The following is a 24,827-nucleotide window of genomic DNA, read 5'->3' on the forward strand; positions in this document are numbered from 1 at the left end:
GACGTATCCTCAAAAGCACACACTGCTTGTCATTTGCACTTCTCTTCTCCCCTGCCCTGCCTTTACCCATACTGTTCCATCTGCCCAGGGAGAGTGACTTCTGGCATAGAGCAAAGTTCTTTACTTTTATTTTTTTAATGAAAGCCTACCAGCCCCGAGGGGACTGCCAGGCTAATCAGCAGAGCCTTCCACACAGGATGCAAATGAGCGTCCATAATAATACCTTGTTTGTCCACAGCACCTTCCGTCTGAGGAGCTCAAAAGTGCTTTACAAAAATGAATTAATCGGCGCAACACACTGAGAAGTAGGTCAATATTAACCCCATTTAACAGATGGGGAAACTGAGACCCAGAATTGAAGTGAGCTTCCCAAGGCTACATAGCAAATCAGTGTCAGATCCTAGCTCCCAAGTCTGTGTTTTAACCACTGGGCCATGCTGTATCTTAGGGAGATCTAGAAAGACTATACTTAAATGCAGCTTCTGTAAAGCAAGGACTGGCTGTGTAAATGGTCATTTAAAGAAAAGGCTTCAGTGGGAGTTTGTGCTCAATATAAAGCTTCCAACAGTTTCCCTGGAGGGTCCTTTCATGTGGTGGTGTCTTCTTGAGCCAGGCTCTGAAATTGACTTGCTAACAAAGCAATCACGAAGAAGTGGATGGGGATGAGAAACCGTGCAGAATGAGATCTTGGGAGTGTGCAGGACTCTTTGGACAGGTAAGGGGCCTCAGGGAGCTTGACCTGATCCAGCAGAGTACAGGAACTAGGCTGAAGAGGCTGCCTGATCAATGACTGGTGCAGCGTGAGAGAGAAGCAGAGGGCAGTGTGCACTGTGGAGGCTATTACACTGGTGCTTGCTGCCAACACTTGCACTGTATTGATGGAGACTGGCACAGTGGCAGATGCCATGGCATTAGCCTTGCTCAGGCCAAGTGAATCCAAGTGTCTGTGTGAACTGTTAGGAGGAATTTTGTTTGTGAAGGCATGTGTGCTACAGGAGCATTGGGGGAATCCAAAGAGGGGCAAGGATGCCAAATTTCTATAGGGTAGACAAAGCTCAAGCAGGCAGGATCTTCTGATAAACCCAGAGTCCTCCTTTGAAAGCTTGGTGTTAAGTCCTGGGTCAAGTGCAGGGAACACATTTCTATGTCAGGTTAAGCACTGAGACTTCGAAGCACATTTATCAAAGCAGACATTTTCAAAAGCGTTCTCTTCTAATACTGGATGCCTAACCTGTGACACCCAGTGCCTGGGTTTCAGAGGTACTGAGCTCCTGCAGCTCCCATTGACTTGCAGTTGTTAAGGGTCCGGCACCTCTGAAAATCATCTTCTGGGTGTCTTGAGCTGGGCACTCAAAATCCAAAGTAATTTGGGGAAATCTGGGTCTACACATCTCAGCGGCATGATGTGACTTCATTTAATCTCATCCCTCCCCACAGCCTCCAAATGATCACTCCCACCATTGCCTGCCTCCCACCCACCAGCTCATTGATTCCTGACTAGTTCATCTCCTTTTCACACACGCCCTTACTTCACTGCCCCTCCCATCCCCAGTCCCACAAGGCCCTGTGCCAAGCGACCGATTGCTATGTGGCATACAGTCTCTGGTGCTTTCTGAACTGTGGCTGGAATCGGACGCTCTCCCTGCACTGGGTGCACTGGAAGGGTTTCTCTCCCCGGTGGATGCTTTGGTGGCTGCGAAGGGTGGCATTCCGACTGAATGCCTTCCCACACTTAGCAAAGCTATAGGGATTCTCCCCAGCGTGGCTCCTCTGGTGACTGTGGAGGTTTGAGTGCTGGATGAAGTGCCGCCCGCAGTCAGCGCACTGGTAGGGTCTCTCCCCAGTATGGGTTCTCTGATGCTTGACGAGTTGCAAGCTCATCCCAAAGCTTTTCCCACAGACGGTGCAGGGGTAGGATCTCTCCCCTGTGTGGGTCCTGTGGTGCTGGAGGAGGTTGGAGATGCGGCTGAAGCCCTTCCCGCAGTCTGGACATTTGTACAGTCTCTCTTCTGTGTGGGTGATCTGGTGTCTAACCAGGGTCGAGGTCTGAGCAAAGGTTTCCCCGCACTTGGCACACTGGTAGGGCATCTTCTCTGCCCTGTGGTCAATCAGTCCAGAGTGCTCTCTGATGTTTTTCGTGTAGCTGGTGCATTGGTAGGGTCTTTTTCTGGTGTGCACTTACTGGTGGGTGATGAGGATGGAGCTGATGATGAACCCTTTCCTGCACAGGTACATTTATAGGCCTTCTCTCCCATGTGAGTCCTCTGGTGTTTGACCAGATCCGACCTCTGCCGGAAACATTTCCCATTCAGCACACTGATAAGGCTTCTCTCTTGTGTGGATCCGCTGATGTTTCACCAGGTCTGAGCTCTGGTTGAAGCTCTTCCTGCACTGAGTGCGTTTATAGAGTCTCTTCCCAGTGTGGGTCCTCTGATGTTTAATAAGGTCCGTGCTCCTGCCAGAGCTCTTCCCATGCTCCGTACAGTTAGCAGGTCTCTCCCCCACATGGATTCTCTGGTGGTTAATAAGGTTGGAGTGGATGCTGAAGCTCTTCCCGCACTCCATGCATTTGTACGGTCTCTCACCCGTGTGAGTTCTCTGATGCAGAACAAGCTCAGCACTCTGGAGGAAGCTCTTCCCACTCTCAGCACATATGTAAGGTCTGTCCCTCGTGTGGGTTCTCTGATGCTGGATAAGTTGTGAGCCCCAAGTGAAGCTTTTCCCGCACTCAGTACAGGTGTTTGATTTCTCTCTCATCTGGGTTCTGCCCTGGACAGTGAAGTCTTTGGGTCTCCTGCAGTGTTTGGGAGATATTGTGTCTTGTCTCTTCTCTCCAGAGTTTTTCTGCTCTCTTTCTGACATGTGCTGACCCAGACAGTTTCTTCCCTGGTCAAGACTCAGGGAAACATTCCTGTTAAAACTTCCCAATAACAACCCAAGTGATCTCTCAGAACCTTCCTGCTGAGGATTTTGCACCTCTCATCATTTGCACTCATCATCCCATCATCTGCTGGAAAGAAGGAAAATTCAGACATGATTCATGTCCTTTATTTGACAGAATGAAAACTTTGGGAAGGGAAATTGCAAAGGGATTGCAAGTGGCTTATATGTCACTGCCTCCCAAGGCCCCACATTGGGAGTAGGGAGTGTAGCTATGTTCAGCTAGTGCAACTGAGTCTTGGTCTACACTAGAAACTTAGGTTGGTATAACTATGTTGCTTAGGGGTGTCGAAAATCTGCACCCCTGAGCAGAGGCACTGACATTCCGTGTTCCTGGGGGTTCTCAACCTGCCCCCTTCCTGGCCTCGCTCCTCTTCCTGCATGCCGCTGAACAGCTGATGGTGGTGGGCAAGAGGCGCTGGGAGAGAGAGGGAAAAGCTGATTGGCAGGGCCACCGACGAGCGGGAGGGCTGGGGGGGGGGAGGGGAGGCTATGCCCCTGAGTGATGCAGTAATACTGACTTAACTGCTGGCGAAGACAATGCTGTGTTGACAAGAGGGCGTCCCCTATTGACACTGAGTCTCAGGGAAGCTCTCCCTGTGGCAGAGGCAGCATCTTCACTAAGTGCTGCAGCACCGGTGCAGCTGTGCCGCTACAGCACTGTGAGTGTAGACAAGCCCTCGGAGTAACTTGGAGGATGCTATAACCTACACTTCAGGACTAGAGCAGCACCTAACAGGATGAGGCTCAAGGAGGTGTAAAGGCAGCTTACACTGCTTCTCCAGGGGCACTGGGCATCAAAGAGCCAATCCTGAGGATCTGGCCCCTTGTCTGCATTCAAGAAACAGCAGAGTCAACTACACCCAAGCTCACCTGGAAGGCAGGCGTAAGGAGTAATGGCACCATCTGCTGCTCTCTGCTACTCCCTGCCAGCCATCCTGGGTGCAGGCTGACCTCTGGGAGAGGCTGGCTTCACTGGAGGAGGAGAGGAGGGAAAAGGTGGTGGCATGGGGAGTCCAAAAGCTGGGCCAGGAGTGTGGCTCATGGTGTCAGGTAGGACGACAAACTGGGGAACAAGATGGGAGGTTAGTGAGGGGGCGGAGGTGAAAGAAGCAGTTATCTTATTCAAGGAGTCAGAGCTGCAAGGAGAAGCCATGCAGCAGGGCCCAGGGCTGTAGTTACTATAGCAATATAAGGAGAGATATTCAGCAGGTGTCAGTGAGTGGGCCTGAGCCTGCAGAAGCCTAGATGCTCCTGAACAGCCCTGATCCCCTCTGCTGGTGCCTGCCTGGGCAGGGAAGGTGGTGTAGAGCTGGCTGGCTTCAGGGAGTCGTGGTATAGGATAATCAGCGGGACCAATTGTCTCTTGAAGTGCCACTCCTTTAATCTAATCCAATGCTCTAACCCAGAGGCAGGCAACCTATGGCACATGTGCCAAAGGCGACACATGAGCTGATTTTCAGTGAAACTCACACTGTCTGGGGTCTGGCCATCGGACTGGGGGGCTCTGCATTTTAATTTAATTTTAAATGAAGCTTCTTAAACATTTTTAAAAACCCTATTTACTTTATATACAACAATAGTTTAGTTACATATTATAGACTTATAGAAAGAGACCTTCTAAAAATGTTAAAATGTATTACTGGCACGCGAAACCTTAAATTAGAGTGAATAAATGAAGACTCAGCACACCACTTCTGAAAGGTTGCTGACCCCTGCTCTAACCCTTAGGTTACACTCCCTTCCCCAGGATGGCACAAATCTTGCTGTGGAAACTACACTCCAGTCTTGCAAGTGGGGGAAAGGAGCATTTTCTGTATCCCCTTTTCACATCCCCATAACCACTCTCCAATCTGTTGTTCAGAGCATTCCTGTGCTCTGAATCCTGTGCAGCATGCCCTGCACTACTGTTTGTCAGCAGAGACCTCACTGCATGGTCAGCCCCCTACTCTGCATTCTGCTTGCTCCCAGATGTTAGTGGATCATTGAAGGTAGAGATGGAATGGAAGAGATTGATTAAGACTACAGCCAGCCCCTCTGCCAGAGCCGGGTGTAGTGTCTGATAGAGAATAGAGCCTATGCTGCACTGAGCCTTGCTAGACTCAGGGCAGTTCCAGGCACCAGTGCTCCAAGCGCATTCCTGGGTCGGCAAGCCACGGGGGGGTGCCCTGCCAGTCCCTGTGAGGGCAGCAGTCAGGCAGCCTTTGGTGGCTTGCCTGCGGGAGGGCTGCCGATCCCGCGGATTCGGCGGCAATTTGGCATTGGGTATGCTGAAGCCATGGGACTGGGGACCTCCTGCAGGCAAGCTGCCAAAGGCTGCCTGACTGCCGTGCTTGGGACGGCAAAAAAGCTAGAGCCGCCCCTTGCTAGATCCACTTTCATCTGTTGTAGCATTTTCTAAATCCCGCAAGAGCTGGTCTTAGATGTGTTCCCCATTCACATCAAATGCCCCATAGGGAGTGTTAGTAAAGTCCTTTTTTGTCCTACCTGCAGGGAAACATAGACTGGGATCAGAGCCTGAACTAGGAGCTGCCGCCTCTCTCTCCTCCTTTGTATTCTCACTTTACTAGAACTCATGGTCTGCAGCTTCTGGCAAGAAAGAGCACAGCACACTTCCTGGAAGGAGCAGGGGACTGGCCCAGCTTACCTCAAAGTGCAGCTCCAGTGAAAACTTCCTGTCAGAGCAGTACTGCTCAGGTGCACTGAATCCAATGGGAACCTTTCCCCAGCTTCTGGATTGGGGATTTTTGAGCTAGACTTTGATCAGTGACAGCTTGAGGCATGCAGAAATCCTCCAAGAAGGGCCATATTTCTGTAGTTTAATGTACCCATCCTGCACACACCCACATTGCATATCATTTCAAAGCTTATTTTATGTATGTTTAGATGGAGTATGATGTGGAGCTGCCAAGTGGCTCTGTAAGCCTGCAGGCAAGGTGTAACAATGGCATCCAAAATGAGAAAGTGTCATGTTTTGACACGTCAGAAAAACTGCAACATGATAACATCTCACTGTGATGATTATTGGTCATAGCTACTAAATGACAATGTATTGAACTATTTTGATTGGTTTTGCATGGGCAAGTTTTTTTTTTCCAGAAAAGTTTAACCTGTTTATCTTGTGGCAAAAATGGCAAACAGCAACATTTTGCAATGTACTAACATGAAATGTCCTCACGTCGCATATGCTTAATTGTCAAAATATCTCACAAGTGATTAGAATAGTTTTTTATATTTTCAGTTGAAATTTGCTGACCAGATCAGTCTCACCCTGAAGATTGTGCACCAGTAGCAGTAGTGAGCTCATAGTTTGTACCGGATAGTGGGTAGACAGAAATGTACATGAATTCCTACTGTTAAAACTTACCCATTTTTAAGCCATTGTTGTACAGTGTACCACAGAGTCTGACCAGTGGAAGGTTTAAGTTTGTAATTGCTATGCATGCAGTGATAGCTGTGGAAATATTCTAGAAAGTATCTTTTTAATTGAGTGACACTTATGCAGAGGTCAGTATTAGTGTTAGCGATGACAATACACAGCTTCATATTGGGCTTCAGTCAAAGTGCTCGCTAAACAAAAATGGCAATTTTGATCCTACCATACAGATTTCATTTATATCTAGTCTAGAACAGCCTGTATATTTGTACAAAATGCAAAGTGGTAGTAGTGGTTGTGGTAAAGCTAACAATATGTGTTGGGAATTTTACTTCTAGAGGGGTATTACAATATATGAAGACATGGAGGATACAAGCCCCTTATAGCTTACATCCAAGAGAAAAAGACTCTCCACAAACTTAATTGTCAAGAAAATCAAAAGAATGCAAAACTGTCCAAAGCCACCAGTGCTAGACAGTATTGGTCCTGTTGCATTGTTTGCCTGAGAAAAACACACAACAAGAAACTTCATAAAACAGAAATATTTGAGAGGGGAACCAATCTAAGGGAGGCACCACTTCAAAGAGGAGGAGATGACATGTTGCGCAGAATATCTTTGGAAGACTTGGTTGCTAAGGGTGCAGTTTATCACTCAGCACTGCCTTTCTTCCTACTTGAATACAACGTCTCTTTAAAGTAAAACCATCTATTACAGTGCAACAATACAGTCTCCTTATGGCATTGCATTTATCAGATGAGAGCTAGACAATGATCTTATGTACAAGAAAGTTCTTCTGTCCAACCTGCTACAAAGATTTAAAGCCCTACTTCTGTCAGATGTAGAAACTGCAACCTCTTCCAGTAGCAAATTACATGCAAGATTAGAAAAACATTGTGATTCTGCAATTTCATTCCATGCACAGCATGGACAGGGCAAGTCTACCATTGTCTATGCAGTGTAACATTAGCTAATGCTATCCAAGTTGATAATAATTTGAAGCAGGCACTTAAGTCATCCAAGTATTTTATGGATGTTCTTCTGGTGAGTGAGCCTATTGAGCAGCTTTCAAATTAACAAGTGTTTTGTATAATACCCCTTCAATCCTTTGGTCTGAAATAGCCAAAATAAAAGAAAATATTATCTAAAGCCAGGTGATTGTAGTTTACAGAGGTCAGGTCCTTCTGTGCCCCAACTGATGCAGAAGTTTATTCTTTGGTTGATAGATAAAGGGGCATATGATTCAGCCAGCAATGAGTATCATCCTTCAGAAGACATTCAAAGAAGATGCCTCTCAACTGCAGAGTGTGTAGTATCTAACCCTTCTGAAATTATCACACCACTGCATAGAAGCCTTACTGCACAGCTACACCATGAGTTTAGGTCTTGCAATTTAATTGCCATACTACAACTTCATGGATTCTCATAGACTCGTAAGTCAGAAGGGACCAATATGATCATCTAGTCTGACCTCCTGCACAAAGCAGGCCACAGAACCCTACCCATCCACTTTTATAACAACCTCTAACCCATGACTGAGTTATTGAAGTCCTTAAAAATGGGTTTGAAGACTCAGCTGCAGAGACTCCACCAGCGAAGTGACCCATGCCCATGCTGGCAGAGGAAGGCGAAAAAACCTCGCAGCGGCCCACTGCCAATGACGCCTGGCAGGAGAAATTCCTTCCGACCCAAATATGGCGATCTGGGGGGGGCAGTCTAAACCTGAGTCATGTGGGGCAAGACGCACCAGCCCAGCCCCAGGAAAAGCAGAACTTCACTCCCCTAATGGTTAGAAACCTTCGTCTAATTTCAAGTCTAAACTTCCTAATATCCAGTTTGTACCCATTTGTCCTTGTGCCTACATTAGTACTAAGCTTAAATAATTCCTCTCCCTCCCTAACGTTAATCCCCCTGATATATTTATATAGAGCAAGCATATCCCCCCGAGCCTTCTTTTGGCCAGGCTAAACAAGCCAAGCTCTTTGAGTCTCCTTTCATAAGGCAGGTTTTCCATTCCTCGGATCATCCTAGTAGCCCGTCTCTGAACCTGTTCCAGTTTGAATTCATCCTTCTTAAACATGGGACACCAGAACTGCACACAATATTCCAGGTGGGGTCTCACCAGCGCCTTATATAACGGTACTAACACCTCCTTATCCTTGCTGGAAATACCTCGCCTGATGCATCCTAAAACCGCATTTGCTTTTTTAACGGCCATATCGCATTGGCGGCTCATAGTCATCCTGCTATCAACCAATACCCCAAGGTCCTTCTCCTCCTCTGTTGCTTCCAACTGATGCGTCCCCAATGTATATCTAAAATTCTTATTATTAATCCCTAAGTGCATGACCTTGCACTTTTCACTATTATATTTCATCCTATTACTATTACTCCAGTTTACAAGGTGGTCCAGATCTTCCTGTATAGTATCCCGGTCCTTCTCGTGTTAGCAATACCCCCCAGCTTTGTGTCATCCGCAAACTTTATTAGCACATTCCCGCTCTTTGTGCCAAGGTCAGTAATAAAAAGGTTAAATAAGATTGGTCCCAAAACCGATCCTTGAGGGACTCCACTAGTAACCTCCTTCCAGCCTGACAGTTCACCCTTCAGTACGACCCGCTGGAGTCTCCCCTTTAACCAGTTCCTTATCCACCTTACAACTTTCATATTCATCCCCATCTTTTCCAATTTAACTAACAGTTCCCCATGTGGAACCGTGTCAAATGCCTTACTGAAATCGAGGTAAATTAGATCTACCGCATTTCCTTTGTCTAAGTAATCTGTCACCTTCTCAAAGAAGGAGATCAGGTTGGTTTGGCACGATCTACCTTTAGTAAATCCATGTTGCAATTGTCCCAATTACCATTGACCTCAATGTCCTTAACTACTTTCTCCTTTAAAATTTTTTCCAAGACCTTACATACTACAGACGTCAAGCTAACAGGCCTATAGTTACCCGGATCACTTTTTTTCCCTTTCTTAAAAATAGGAACTACGTTAGCAATTCTCCAGTCGTACGGTACAACCCCGAGTTACCGATTGATTAAAAATTCTCGCTAACGGGCTCGCAATTTCATGCGCCAGTTCCTTTAATATCCTTGGATGGAGATTGTCGGGCCCTCCGATTTTGTCCCATTAAGCTGTTCAAGTTTGGCCTCTACCTCAGATGCGGTAATATCCACCTCCATATCCTCATTCCCGTTTATCATCCTCCATCATCCCTAAACTCCTCACTAGTCTTATTAAAGACTGAGGCAAAGTACTTATTTAGATATTGGGCCATGCCTAGGTTATCCTTAACCTCCATTCCATCCTCAGTGTATAGCGGCCCCACTTCTTCTTTCTTTGTTTTCTTCTTATTTATGTGGCTGTAGAACCTTTTACTATTGGTTTTAATTCCCTTTGCAAGGTCCAGTTCTACATGGCTTTTAGCCTTCCTCACTTTATCCCTACATGTTCTGACCTCACTAAGGTAGCTTCCCTTGCTAATCCCGCCTTTCTTCCACTCCCTGTAAGCTTTCTGCTTTTTCCTAATCCCCTCTCTGAGATGCTTGCTCATCCAGCTTGGCCTACAACTCCTGCCCATGGTTTTTTTCCCCTTTCTTGGGATGCAGGCTTCCGACAGTTTCGCAGCTCGACTTAAAGTAATTCCAGGCCTCCTCCGCATTTAAATCCACAAGTTCCTCCGTCCAATCCACTTCCCTAACTAATTTCCTTAACTCTTTAAAATTAGCCCTTGAGAAGTCAAAAACCCTAATCCCAGATCTATGTTTTGTTTATCCTTCCATCTAGTTTGAACTGAATCAGCTCATGATCACTCGAACCAAGGTTGTCCCCTACCACCATTTCTTCTACGAGGTCCTCACTGCTCACCAAAACCAAATCTAAAATGGCATCCCCTCTTGTCGGTACTTCAACTACTTGGTGAAGAAATCCATCCGCTATCACATCCAGAAAAATCTGACCCCCTATTATTCTTGCAAGCACTTGTCCTCCAGTCTATATCTGGGAAGTTGAAGTCTCCCATGATCACACATTTCCCCTTAGTGTTTACTTCATTAAGACATTAAAGAGGTCTCTATCCATATCCAAATCAGATCCCGGCGGTCTGTAGCACACCCCAAGCACTATCTCAGGGGAGGCTCTAGTAGCTTTTTTACCCAGTGTGATTTTTGCCCAGACAGACTCTGTCTTATCCATTCCATCACTTCTTATTTCATTACAGTTAACCTCATCATGATGTACAATGCTACTCCACCACCTTTGCCTTTCTTCCTGTCTTTTCTAAACAGCACATAGCCTTCAATACCTGTACTCCAGTCATGAGTACTATATTCACCAGGTTTCTGTTATCCCTATATATCCGGTTTCACTTCCTGCACCAGTAGCTCCAGTTCCTCCATCTTGTTACCTAGGCTCCTCGCATTAGTGTACAGACATTTTAATTTTTGGCGTTTGGCGTCAGTGACATTCTTTACCCCGTTGTGCACAGACTTCTACCACCAGCATCACCTGTTAGTCTAGTTTCTACACCGCTTTTCCTCCTTGGGTCAATTCTTCGGTCCACAAGCGTATCCCCTCTCACTTTGTTTACTTCCCTCTCCAGGTTAAATTCTGGCGTGGAGATCTCCTGGACATCTCCCAACCATCTCCCCAACTTCCTAGTTTAAAGCTCTCTTAATGAGGTCGGCGAGCCTCCATCCTAGAAGTCTATTTCCCTCCTTACTTAGGTGAAGTCCATCCCGAGAGAACAGTCGTCTGTCCGTAAATGCTTCCCAATGACCGTACATCCCAAAGCCCTCCTTATAGCACCACTGCCTGAGCCATCTGTTAATCGTCATAATCTTGTCACTCCTTCGTCGCCCCTTCTCTAGGAACCGGCAGAATCCCACTGAAGATCACCTGAGCCTCGATTTCCTTGAGCGTCTTCCCCAGTCTGGCATAGTCCTCCTTGATACAGTCCAGCGAGTAACTAGCCGTATCATTCGTTCCCACATGAAGGACAATCAACGGATTCTTTCCCGCTCCCGCTAGGATTCCTTTTCAGCCTCAGGTCCACATCCTGTATCTTAGCACCCGGCAGACAGCACACCCTTCTGTTCTCCCGATCAGCTCTAGTTACAGGCCTGTCTATTCTTCTCAGTAAGGAGTCTCCAATCACGTAGACCTGCCTTTTCTGGTGACAGTGTGATTCTCCGGTCTATCCCCTGCACCTGCTGGCCGCAGTCCTCTCGATTCGTATTCGCCCTTGCAATCCTCCTGGGGCTCATACTTGGTGTTGCCTCCATTGACTCCTCCCCTCCTTCTGCAGGACTAGCTGCTCGTCTCTTTTTCCTTGCCCTCTCTCCTTCAGCGAGCACCTGCTGTGCTCCATCTTCATTTCCAACTCAGCAAACCTGTTCCTGAGTTCTATTTCTCCGTCGCTGGCCCGTCTTTTCCTCTGCCTGGTTCTCCTAGTCACATGCTTCCACCGTCCACTTTCCTCACCCAGCAGTCCCTTCTCAGAATTCTTTGGTCCTGCTTCCATCTGCACGTCTGAGCTTATCCCCTGTGCCTCATCATGTCTGTGTTCCATCATCTGCTCAAACCCCTTCCGCTTCCACTCTGCATCATCAGTTCTTATCTATTTTGCAATGTGCTCTATACAGGTGTCAGCCTCAGGCGGCACTTCATGCAGACAAAACTCCTTTCAGGTGCCCCCTCCAGGACCATGTACATGCCACAGCTTCCACATCCGGTCATCCTCAGTGTGTCTCTCACCGCTGCCTCTGTCTCAGTCATGGCCTTCAAACTCTGTGCCTGGCAGTCCACGCCACACACCGCACCACAGGCCTCCAACAAGCACTGGGCTGCTGGCAGACCCCTGCCCCCTCCCTTACCTGGCTTGTTGGTTTCTCCGCCTTAGTTCCCCCTGCAACATCCCCCTGGAAACTCCCACGGAAACTCCCACTGAAACTCCCCTGTTAGCAGCTCTGTTTGCTGGCTCCTGTGCTGCTGCCTGAGTCCCTGGCTACTTATATAGGACCCCTAATCAGGTAAGCCCCGCCCCCAACTCAGGGCTCAGCCTCTCTCCCAGCACACGGCCCCTAGCAGCCTTCACACACACTCACTCACACACAAACTCCACAATACAATCCACAAACTACAAAAACCTGCTCCTCCAACAGAACTCCCACTGAAACTCCCCTGTTAGCAGCTCTGTTCGCTGGCTCCTGTGCATCAATTATGATTAAGGATCCGTGTTTGTCACAGAGGTCGCAGAAATCACAGATTCTGTGACTTCTTGCGACCTCCATGACTTCTGCAGCAGCTGGTGTGGCTGACCATAGGGCTGCTCGAGCAACTGGCCCTGGGGCCAGCTGCTCAGGTGGCCTTGGGGGCAGCCACACTGGCTGCTTCTGGATCAGCTCTGCAGCCAGCTGGTGGGACAGCCCCGCAGCCAGCTGCACCAGCCGCTGCTCCAGCAGCCCCAGGCAGCGGCCGATGCGGCTGGCCCCAGGGACCACCTGAGCAGCAGTCCCGGGGGCGGCAGGAGCAGCCACAGCTCAGGGGCTCCCGGCAACAATTCCGGGGTGGCTGGAGCAGTGGGTGGTCCTGGGGGCTTCCCTCGCCCCCTGCCGGGCAGCCAGAACAGCTGCTGTCCACCCGGGGCTTCCCTTCCCTCCTAGTGGTGGCTGGATCAGCAGTGAGGCCCCAGGGCTTCCCCCCTGCAGCGGCTGCAGAGGCAAGGGCCCCCTGAGCTTCCCCCTCAGCGGGAGTGGCAGCAAGCGTCCCAGCCTCACCCCTCACAGTACCCCACCCCCCCAAGAGTCAGTCAGGGGTATTTATGGCATAAGTCATGGACAGGTCACGGGGGCCATCATTTTTTGTTTCTTGCCTGTGACCTATCCATGACTTTAACTAAAAATACCAGTGATTAAATCTTAGCCTTAGTTATGATGAGCTGAGGTAGTTCATCACCAATGCTGCAAAAACTGAAGTAGAAGGACTCCAGGGAGATGTGTTCATTCTAAATGGTGCAGGAACAATTTGTATAGTGGGGGTGCTGAAAGCCACTGAACCAAACAAACCCTGTATATATGATGGAAACCACTTCAAGCGGGAGGGTGCAGCAACACCTTCAGCACTCCTGGTTCCAGCACCTATGCAGTGGTGGAGATCTCATCCATGAAGGAGACAAAAATATAGACATGAACACAGAGACCGAACATGGAAAGAATGCCTTCCATTCAGTGGCTGAAGTGGTATTTCAAGAACAGTCTGCAGATAGTTCAGCATCACAAGAAATACCACTGAAACATGATACTCTCCCCTGTCAGAGTCTCTTATGCAGGGGGCAGCATCTGACAAACCTAGAATACATCCAGAATCAACTTGCGGTGCACAATACTCAAGGGGAAGCAGACACAAGGATGCTTCTGCATGCTGTATGTGCCAGTATGGCTTCTTAGTCTTTTTGGGTCAAGGAATCATAGTACTTAGGTCACCTGATACAGATGTTTTGGTCCTTGCTGCTCACTATTTACTAAAAACAGAACTGTGATGAGGAGGTGTGGCCTCCCTCAGAGATTGACGAGGAGGGCCCACAACCTGCCCCTTGGGTTGCAGAGTCTGGAAGGCCATGCCTGCCTCAGCAGAAGCTGAGGAGGACAGGAAGTGGAAGTTTAAAAGGTGGGCCCTGCAGCTCAATTGGGCTGGAGCAGCTGAGGGAGACAGACACATCCCGCTTGCTGCTGGAGACTGAGGAGGACCCTGGCCACACTGAGGACTTGCCAGAGCTGCTGATCAACCAAGGGGTTGCTGGGGCTGTCTCTGGCCATCTACCGCGGGGAGATGAGGACACTGGAGGTGTTCATCAAGGGGAAAGTAGGAAGTAGCCCAGAGGTACTAGACAACAGTCTGGTTGGGGGTTTGGCATGATACTAGGTCAGTGTATTGCAGGCGAATCCCCACTGACCCAGTGGTGGACCACTCTGCCACCGTTAGGGCCCTGAGCTAGGTGCAATAGGGTGGGCCTGGGTCCTGCTACCCACTGCCATCCCAACCCTAGGGTGGCAGCCTCCCCAATCTAGGACATGAGGCCTGTGTTTGTCAGCAGTCTGCCATAGCCAGGATGCTCGACTGTTTGTTGTTGCTCTGTCTTGACTGCAGGCCAGAGCCCTCTGTTTGCTGCTTCGCCTTGCCTAAGGGCCTGGGCTTATAGACTCTGCTACTCTGCCTTGACTGCAGGCCAGAGCCCCTTAATGGGTGGTGCTCCGCCCTGCCTGAGGACCTGGGCACCTAGATTTGTTGCTGCTTGGCCCAGCTTAGGTGGCCATAGCTTTAAAGACAGCTAATTCCCCTCTGAGTGAGCGCCGCAACAAGGGTGTGACTACAAGAAAGCATGGCATCCCTCAGAGATTGATAGTCATACACACTTACAGGAACACACAGATAACACATGTATTGAAACAGGCACCATTATCTGCACAACCTACAAGCACTGCTTCATACCTGTGCACGCAATTTGTGAGAGACTCACCCCTGACTTCTGCAACATACTTCCTACTGTACACACATTAACAGAATGTGACACTGTGTCATCCTTATTTGGTATTGGGGCGTGGGGGGGGGCGTGGGAGAGGAGAATGTGTTTCATGTTGTTAAAACAAAGGGAGCTTACTGCTTTAGAGATCTTGCCAAATTGGGAGAGAGTGATGGACAAGGCACAATTTCTGCAGCAAGGAAGTTCGTAGCAGTGCTTTATGACCAGAGCAAGAAAGAAAAGGAGACCCACAGAGGCTTGAATTGCTTGAGCTTCAATCTGTCAAAAAAGACAAGACAGTGGCTAAACTTCCACCATGTGAAGACATTTTTGAAGTGCATGCCTGAAGAGCATCTTGGCAAACAAAGATTTGAATGTCTTTGGCACACAGGTAAACCAGATATTGGATCTCCATTGCAACATGGATGGAAAAATGTGGATGACAAACTACTTCCTGTATTTGTCAAGGGCCCAATGACATCTGAGCTTCTACAAGATCTTATTTGTGCCTGTACCTATAGAGGTTACTGGACAATCAACTGTGTCTGTAGTCAGAACAATCTTTGCTGCACAGAATTGTGTACATGCCAAGGCAATGAAGACTGTGGTAACCCAGGCACTCTCGACAGAGATCATAATGAAGAACAAGATGATAATTATGTTGACTAGAAATGTCACAAGTGCTATTACATTTCAATGATACCTGTACACATTTATTATCTTTTGGTTTACCTTTAGATTGTTGTTGTGATGGTTTGAGTTCTCAAAGAAATCCAATTTTATGTCTTGAAATTATACCTAGTCATTAAACTAACAGAATCAAATGCAAATGTTTCAAAGTAATCATTTTGATCGTGCTGATGGTGTCATTGTTTATCCCTATTTCTATGGTAATGGCACCACTTGATAGCTCCACATCATATTAAAGTAGACATAATAAGCTTTCAAATGATGTATGATGTGTGTGTATAGAGAAGTTACGCTGAGTTGACCAAATCAGTGGTGTCCACTGCTAATCTACTTCTGCTCACTGAACAACTAGTTGGTGGCTCATTAAGAGGGGGGACTTGATCTACAGGTTGTGGAGATTCTGCGTTATGGCGTGTTAGACAGGAGGGTCAGACTAGAAGGTCTAACGAAGGCAGTGTTTCATAACCAGTGGTCATGAAAGGCAATTGGGGAAGGGTAGAGGCTGTTGCAAGGTGTTGAAAATTTTATTGCAGTCTAAAGGAAAGAATCTTGCTCTCCCGCTTGCTGCAGACCCTTCCCCTTGAAGGTCCAGTATTCTCTGCCAACCTCCCAACACCCACTTTTTTCTTTACTCTTAATCTAGAGAAAATGTAAGGGGATTGTGAAAATGTTTGACATCACATAAGGATTTGCAAACTCTAATTTTTGAATTACGTAGCACTGACTTAGGGTATTTCCAGGGATTCTTGGAATTTTAAATATTTCTCCAGAACAGAAGCTTTTATTAAAAAATAAAAGTCAAGAAAAATGTAGCTTCTAGTCTTTCTGGTCTAGGAAGGAAAACCTTCCCCAAACTGTAGACAGACTGAAACTATCTCTGAGGGGCCTGATCCAGCAAGATTCAGTGAGTACCTTCAGTGACAGATCCTAGTAGAAGCGTAGCACAATACCAATGATATCAATGGTATGTTCATACTGAAACACACCACCACCACTAGCTAATGTCAACACTAGCTGTTTAACTGTGGAACACTTAGTCGTAGCATTTGGCTAATATGCTTTATCCCACTAATTGTTACATTCAGTTGGATCATTCCCTATACATAAATATAAAAAATTCCTGTCCTCAGCCACATTCACTGCTTCTCCATTCATTTCAGACTCCATTTCCACTCTCCTAAGCCATCCATCACACTTATTTTTAAGTTTTTCTTTCTGTGGAAAGGAAAAATCTGTCAAAACCACTTATTTTATATCAGGAACAAAAAGAATCCCAACAAGAGTATTGGTCCCTTACTATATGTAAATGGTAGAATTATCAGTAATAATAAAGAAAAGGCAGAAGTGTTCTGTATTTGGGAAAAAAGCACTGCAGTTATATGTAACACTCTTTCCATTCCACTAGTATCTCAGAGTATGTTAAACAGCAGCTACTAAAGTTAGACATTTTAAAATCAGCAGGTCTGGCTAACTTGCATCCAAGAGTTTTAAAAGAGCTGGCTGAGTAGCTCACTGGACCACTAAAGTAGATTTTCAGTAAGTCTTGAAACACTGAGGAAATCCTAGAAAACTGAAGGAAAGCTAATGTTGTGCCAATATAAAAAAAAAAGGTGAATCGGAAGACGAGGAATTTATAGGTCTGTCAATCTTCAGCCACTGTCTTTTGCTGCTATTAGGGAACACTCAGACTTTTGGGATACAGTTTGTATGAAAGACAATGCTGATATTTTCAGAAGTGACTAGTGATTTTGGGTACCCAAGTTGACACCTTAATGGGACTACTTTCGGGGACAAGGCTGAACGAACCTATGGCAGACATTCAAATGACGGAGGAGAGATTCTCATCCAACTACCTGGTGGAAGCAAAGAATGACTGCAGTTTGGGATCAGTATATTTGTGACATTAGAATGAGAACACAGCATCAGTTCTGGAGAGGTACAGGATGTCACAATATTGTGGAGAATACTAACAATGGGTCCAAGTCTGGTGTAAGTCTCACTAATGGAAGGATATAGGATAGTCGGTCAATGTTCACCAGTACAAACGACAAACTCAGTTTTTTGTTACATTTCAAGGGAACTCATTCTTAAACAGGCAAAAAAAATCCACAGAAACAAGAACAAATATTTTAAATGGACGCTCTCCTAGGCCTGGCAGCACTAGGGTGCTACTGCCTCTGGCTAAGCAGTCCACAGCTTCAGTAACATTGTGCGCATTTCATGGCTTGCACTTTTTCCTCAGGATCACCATTCTTATGGCACCTCTTGCTTTTTGCCCTTGCCAGCCTCTTATCATTGGGAGTTGGTTGCTGTCTTAAGAGCCCATCATTATTACCATCCCTACATTCAGATTTTTTTTTTGTGTGTGTGTATTTACAACACATTTGATCACTTTCATTCTAGACTAAATCGTGGAATAATTTCTTCCCCATCTGGCTTTGAGGATGGAACAGCATCTCAATAGGTATTTTGTTTACCACAGAGTTTTTTTGAGCTAGAGGTATTAATACCTTCCATAGTATTGCCAATTTCACCCCTACTCAGTACCACCAAGCTTTTGTCTGAACCAGCATCCCTTTTAGAGGAGGATATATTCATTGTAGTTTTCCCTCTCGCAAAGAATTCTTTAGGAAAACATGCTTGGTGGTCAGTTCTTTCCCCATTCTGACAATTCTGCCTCCCTGCATCTTCCTGTGCAGAAAATCTGTACTTCTTTCATGTTGTGACTTTATAACTAAAAATCACAGCAACTTACTACTCTTAGGCTATGTCTACACTACAGACCTTACAGTGACACAACTGTACTGCTGCACCTGCACAGCTGTAAGGTCTCCTGTGTAACTGCTCTATGCCAACAGGAGAGAGCTCTCCCCATCGGCATAATTAAACAACCCCCAACGAGTAGCTATGTTGGCAGGAGAGCATCTCCCATTGACATAGTACTGTCCACATAGCTTCTGTCGGTGTAACTTATGTTGCTCAGGGGTGTGTATTTTTTATTGATAAAAGTGCTAGCGTAGACAGAGCATTAGAAATATACGTCACAATCTCCTCACCATAACAACTGACAATTCCAGATTCATGGGGGTTTAAGTTAAAAGAAGATTTATTCAAGGGGGAAAAAAACAATTATGAAATTAAAATTCATATTCAAATTTAAGAACACATTTAGTTTAAAATTAAAGTTAGACAAACAGCTTAATTTTTTTTTCAATGCATGTCATCCTCCTCCAGTTCACCAATTGTCAATTAGCAGATCACAGTTAAAACAAATTCATCCTACATACTGATTACATCTTTATAATGTTCATAAAGTGCCACCCACAAGGGCACTTGAGCAAGCATCTTTCTGAGAGAAATGTCTATTAGGATGTTAATTGACTTGCTCTCATGGATTAAGTTGTCAAATAGCAGCATATTTGTCACCGACACATTAATTTCACTACCATTTATTCAGCAAATACACTTCCAAGGATATGGCCCAAGTACTATCACAATGTGGGGTTGGGGGAGTGGGGTTAAATAAATATAATCGATAGGAACTAATATCTATAAAAAAGTACCAGAAAGTGGGAATCAGGAGCTTAGGTTCTGAAGGGAGTCACAAGGCCAGGGTGAAGTCTGCCAGGATGCCAAAGCCTGATCAATGTATTGAGAAAGTGTTATGATTTGATCCACGTTTTACCCTTATCACTACTAAAAATAAAAGGCCATGATTCCCCTGAATACTTAACTCTTCCCAGTTTCCTCCTATTGTGGTGCTTCATACCCATTCCCAAACAATGGCTCGAACCATCACCACACTAAGGACGTGCTCCCTCCCCCACATCACACCGCAATGCTCAGCTAGCCTTCTCCCTACAGGAGGGCCATATTCCCCTTCTTCCCAGGAATGGTGGTCCCTACTGCACATGGTGTTTCTGGTGCCGCACAAGCTGCGGCTGGAAACGGAAGCACTTCCCGCACTGAGCACAGTGGTAGGGATTCTCTCCTGTGTGGATCCTCTGGTGTTTGATCAGATTAGAGTTCCCACTGAAGCACTTCCCACACTCAGTGCATTTGTAGGGTTTCTCCCCGGTGTGGGTCCTGCTGTGGTTGATCAGATCAGAGCTCTGGCCAAAGCTCTTCCCACACTCCATGCACGTGTAGGGCTTGACGCCATTGTGGATCCTCTGGTGCTGGATGAGGTGTGAGCGCTGGCTAAAATTTTTGCCACACTCGGGACATTTGTACGGCTTCTCTCCTGTGTGCATTCTCTGGTGTTTTATACATGTGGAGCTATCACTGAAGATCTTTCCACACTCAGTGCATACGTAGGGCTTGTGCCCTGTGTGGATCCTCTGGTGTTTAACAAGGTTGGAGCTCTGGCTGAAGCTCTTCCCACACTCATGACATGTGTAGGGCTTCTGGCCCGTGTGGATTCTCCGGTGCTGAATAAGGTGCGAGCTCTGGCTGAAGCCTTTCCCGCACTCTGTGCATTTGAAGGGTCTCTCCCCCGTGTGCATTCTCTGGTGCTGGATCAGGTGTATGCTTCGACTGAAGCCCTTCCCGCATTCAGAACATATGGTTGGTCTCTCTGATCGGGGTGTTCGTTGGGGGATGATGTCCTCTCGTTGCTCCTGAAGGTCTTGTTCACTGTGAGTGGATTCAGTTGGTTTCCCCTCTGAAGGGTCCTCTCGTTGTGGCATTGCTGAGTTGTGCTGACTCACATGGGCTTTTCCCAGGTCAGAACCCTGGGATATGTCTCCTCCAGATCTCACTGAAAACACCCGCTGCAGTTCCATGCTTGCAGAACCTTCCTGCTGAGGAATCTCCTCCTCTCCACTGTGATCTCCTGGCAAAGATAAGATTATTCCAGACATGGTTATTCCCTGTGCTTGGGAGAAAGAAAGCCTTGGAAAGAGGACTTGCAAAGGACTCGTGACTACTGCTGAAATCAGAGGTCAGGTCTTTCCCAAATAAGAGTGGAGGGGATGAGTTCAGCTTCCACAACTCTTCATAACACTCAGAGTACAGGTGAGGGTAGATAATACTAGCAGAAGTGAGTCAGGAAGGGCAGAAAGCCATCCTTGATATTTGCCCTGGAGATAGTTTTCTTACATTGTAACCAGTTCTCCTAATTATAAAACAGAACAAGATGACATGAGGCAGAACCATGAGCTCACAGTAGCTATTGTAATTCCAACTTCTTTTACTTCACTCATTGAGTGTTTCCAAGTTGGTTCAGTTTATTCCTCACCTGTGTGCGTGTATTTCAAGAGCTCGGTTTCCTTGAAAGCCTGGTGACCTGGGTCAGACAGTTCTTTGCCTTTTTCCATTTGGGAGGCCATGTCACATTTAGGAATTGGAAAACCTGCTCATGAGAAAGAAAACATCATGGCTTGTTAAATATTCAACCAATGCTTGTCACAAAAGATGTTTTTAAGCCCAGCTGCTCTAATGGGGAGGGGACAGAGCAGAGCAGTAGTCTGGAAGGGATGAGTCACCTGAATGGTTGGGAAAGTGTTCCAGGATACCCTTTGGGAAATAACAGTTCTGATGGTAGATGTGTTTTATCCATGTAAGAGATTTAAGGATCCCTCTTAATGGGAGAATGATATTATATACAAAGACAGCAAGAGACCCTCAATTCCCTTTTTAAGTTGGTGCCAGTCCCAGGTAGAGGTGTGCTGCAAACCCAGGAATTTCTAGCAATGTTTGTATGCTCATGCGTTAGAGACAAAGACAGGAGTGGGCTGTCAACAGCACTTCTGAAAATCCTTCTAAATGGGAGGTGAGACTTGTACCCAGGTTCTGAGGATTCAAGAGTGTGATCCCCCTGGAAAGAACCTTGTGCTGAAGCAAATGAAGTCACTTCAGAGATGCTCATAAAAAAAGGTGACTACTTACCTAGTGAGATGAGATTCTGGTAGTTCTCCTGCATGACATCCCTGTTGAGTTCCATCAGCCCTTTGCCATAAAGCCCTGCTAGGTCTTTGGACAGCACAACCACACCATAAAATGCCAATGGTACCTAAAACAAGCATTCTCCATTCAGTATTTGCTGCTCCAAGGACAAGGGATAGTAGCAAGGGGTAGTGCGAGGAGCAGGAGGGGCACAGGAACTGGAAGCTGCTGCAGAGAAGAACAGGTGTGACACAATGGTAAGAAAAAGGGAAGGAGGGAAACCTCAAAAGTCACAAAGAGAGAAAGGAGGATGGGGAAGGAAGAAAACCAAAGGGAGGAGTGGGCAGTCCTAGGGCTCACCACGACCATAATGTGTTATAACTACAACTTACCCTGTCTACAGCAGTATTTTTAAAAAAGTGTTAGAGTATCTCCTAGGAGATACAGCTCCACTACTGGTTGGATCCAAAGGCTGTAACTGCTAAAAAAAATATTAGGGATAGGCAAACACTCCAACATTCAGGCAATACTCGTATTCAGAGACCGTATTATTGGATATTAACAAGTATATAAGCTTACAATGGAAATATCATGAGTGAAAATATAAGCAATCAGGCAGCAGCTGAGAGGAGGGGCTGCCCATCAAACTCAACCTTCAACTGTGCTACAGCAGCAGAGAGATCCACAGTAAGCTAACTGGCCAACCTGGAGCAGGCAAAGAGAATGAAGTGTCACTCTCTTCAGGGGAGGCAAAGATAGTGAATCCTATGGCTCCCCCCTTTCTTTAGTACTGTGTTCCACTGGCAAAGCATATTCTTGGGTGTTTTCATTCTGTCCTGAGCCAGGAGACCAAGGAGAGAGTAAGAGTCTGTAAACTTTCCCCTACTCTCATAGCTGGAGTTTTAATAAATGTTTATCATTTTGCTTTTAATTCCACCCAGCTACATGTACTTTTTATGGCTCATCCAAGATATTTTTGGTTTATAGGGAGTATTCTACTGTGGAGTTCCATGTTTTCAGCAAGCCATTTTCTATCCCTTAGGACCCTGGAATCTGCAGGAGAATGGACTGCATAATACTTCCATTCTCCACACTGTGAACCCTGGGGACTACAGGGCAGAGCTTAGATTTTGAGGAAGCAATCCAATTATAGTGTGTATATTTTCCCCAGCACTGAATAATGCTCACTTTCTGCTCTGACGGGAAAGAGATTTTTGCCATAGGGAAAAGTATATCCTTCAATAGCACAAGTCTGCCCGGCAAGTATTACTCTTGTATTTGGGAGACGAGGTGAGCAAAGTAGTATCTTTTATTGGACCACCTTCTGTTGATGAGTGAGACAAGCTTACACAGAACTGGCCTCAGGAGTAGCAGGTCTCTACTCTGCACCATCCCTTTTCATTCTAGCATCCATTACTGGCTACTAGGGAAAACAGTCTCATTTACACAGCAAGCTGATATCTCTAGATCCTCTAGTCCAGGAGTAGGCAACCTATGGCACACGTGCCAAAGGTGGCACATGAGCTAATTTTCAGTGGCACTCACACTGCCCGGGACCTGGCCACCAATCTGAGGATCTCTGCATTTTAATTTAATATGAAACTTCTTAAACATTTTAAAAACCTTATTTACTTTACATCCAACCATAGTTTAGTCATATATTATAGACTTATAGAAAGAGACCTTCTAAAAAGGTTAAAATGTATTACTGGCATGCAAAACTTTAAATTAGAGTGAATAAATGAAGACGTGGCACACCACTTCTGAAAGGTTGCCGATCCCTGCTCTAGTCCCATGCTGCTTGCAGAACGAAACTTCCACGGTTTTGTAAGGATGGAAGGCTATAATCCAGCAAGGAGGTGAAGCAGGGGGTATGAGGCATTCCAGAATTGCAATTCCCCCCCATCAGCTGAGTGGGGACAGTGGAACATAGAAGCAGCACTTGCTATGTCAGGTGGAGTGCTAGAGGATGCTAGGGCGAGATACTGAAGGAATGGAGTGGAAGTGGACAGCTGGAAAATGCTAGGGGGGTAGGATGCAAGAATAAGAGAACTGTGGGAATGCTAGACCATGCTGCTTGACCAGAAAAGGGTGCAGTAATGGGGGGGGAGCAATCCTGCTGTATTGTGGCAGGAGGGTGGTGCCTGAATTAGGGAGCTGATGGGGTGTGTATGGAGGGTGGGGCAGAAAGGGGAGGGCTGCCTGCTGGAGTGCTAGTGAAATAAAAAACATGGAGTAGGGGTTCAAACACAAATCTGCAAAGGGACAGGAGGACAGATGGTTCCTGGGAAAGGGGGCCAAGCCCTGTAAAGGTGGTGGCTGCAGGAGGGAGTGGGGACAGGAAAGGCTAATGGAAAATGTCAAAACGGGTGCAAGAATTGACAGGCACACTCCTAGTCTGTGCCTCAGGAAAAGGGCACAGAAACAGGGTGGCATCCCTGGGAGCACCGTGTTGGAAGGATAATAAATAGAAAGGCGCAGGGGTTTAAAGGGAAAAGGAAGTCTGCTTGCTAAGGAAAAATAATGTGTAGGGGGTGAGGGAAAGAGAGAAACGTCCTTCGTTTTTTCAGGTTGGTTCTGGATTAATTCCCACTCTGGAATGGGCACAGGGGCCAGTTTGCAGCTCCCTGTGCCACTCTCACAAGTCCCATCCTGAAAACACAATGTGTTTGCTAGAAGTCACATGGCTTCGAAGCTCAGAGTGATTTTTTCGGGGGCGGGTCTGCACTGGTTTTTGAATGCTGGCCGTGCAGGCTGCTTCACTCTCATGAGCCAGCGTCGGGAGCAAATGCACGCACACCTCCCCCTGCACGCCTCCACGGCCCCCTTTTACCTACCTGCGAGAAAACGCAGCCAGGGATTGCAGCCTCCAGTCCCGGGCTCTCCTCTGGAAGAGAGGATGCGCTTTAGCCTCGCAGATCTCACTCACACAGCAGATTGCAGCTTCCTGCTTGGGGACCGGGAGGGCAAAGGACGCTTCCTGGGAGGAGCCAGGAGAAAGCCTGCGGGGTAGCATAATACCTCAGCGCTGTAAAGGGAGGGGGGTCTCTCCACGGATCCTACCCCGCTAGGCAAGGCGCGGATACGGGCAGGTGTCAGAGCTGCTGGACACAGACTCATCGCCCCGTGGCAGCCACTGCTCCGTGCATGTTAGAGGGCGCGTGTTCCTGGAAGTAGTGAGAGCCAGCCACAGGAGCCATCTTAGCAAGGGGGTGGACACCGCCAGGAACATTACTGAACTTACAGCCTGTGCCCAGCGTGGAAACATGATGTTAGTGGAAGCCAGAGAGCTTAGTGGGGAGGGATAGCTCAGTGGTTTGAGCATTGGCCTGCTAAACTCAGGGCTGTAAGCTTAATGCTTGAGGGGGCCATTTGGGCATTGGTCCTGCTTTGAGCAGGGGTGGGGTGGGGAC

General features: G+C 46.9%; 1 protein-coding gene across 1 annotated transcript; it reads right to left on the reverse strand.

Moving 5' to 3' along the window:
- Window positions 1-1,584: 1,584 nt before the first annotated feature.
- LOC116839116 (uncharacterized) lies at window positions 1,585-24,529 on the reverse strand. The gene is given in 7 exon segments (XM_032804809.2): window positions 1,585-2,231; window positions 2,234-2,307; window positions 2,309-2,757; window positions 19,440-20,362; window positions 20,768-20,881; window positions 21,418-21,541; window positions 24,252-24,529. Coding segments are annotated over 6 exon segments (2,262 nt in total). The 5' UTR covers window positions 21,473-21,541; window positions 24,252-24,529.
- Between the last annotated feature and the right edge of the window lie 298 nt (window positions 24,530-24,827).

The sequence above is a fragment of the Chelonoidis abingdonii genome, chromosome 1, assembly GCF_003597395.2.
Source record: "Chelonoidis abingdonii isolate Lonesome George chromosome 1, CheloAbing_2.0, whole genome shotgun sequence".
Lineage (NCBI taxonomy): Eukaryota > Metazoa > Chordata > Testudines > Testudinidae > Chelonoidis > Chelonoidis abingdonii.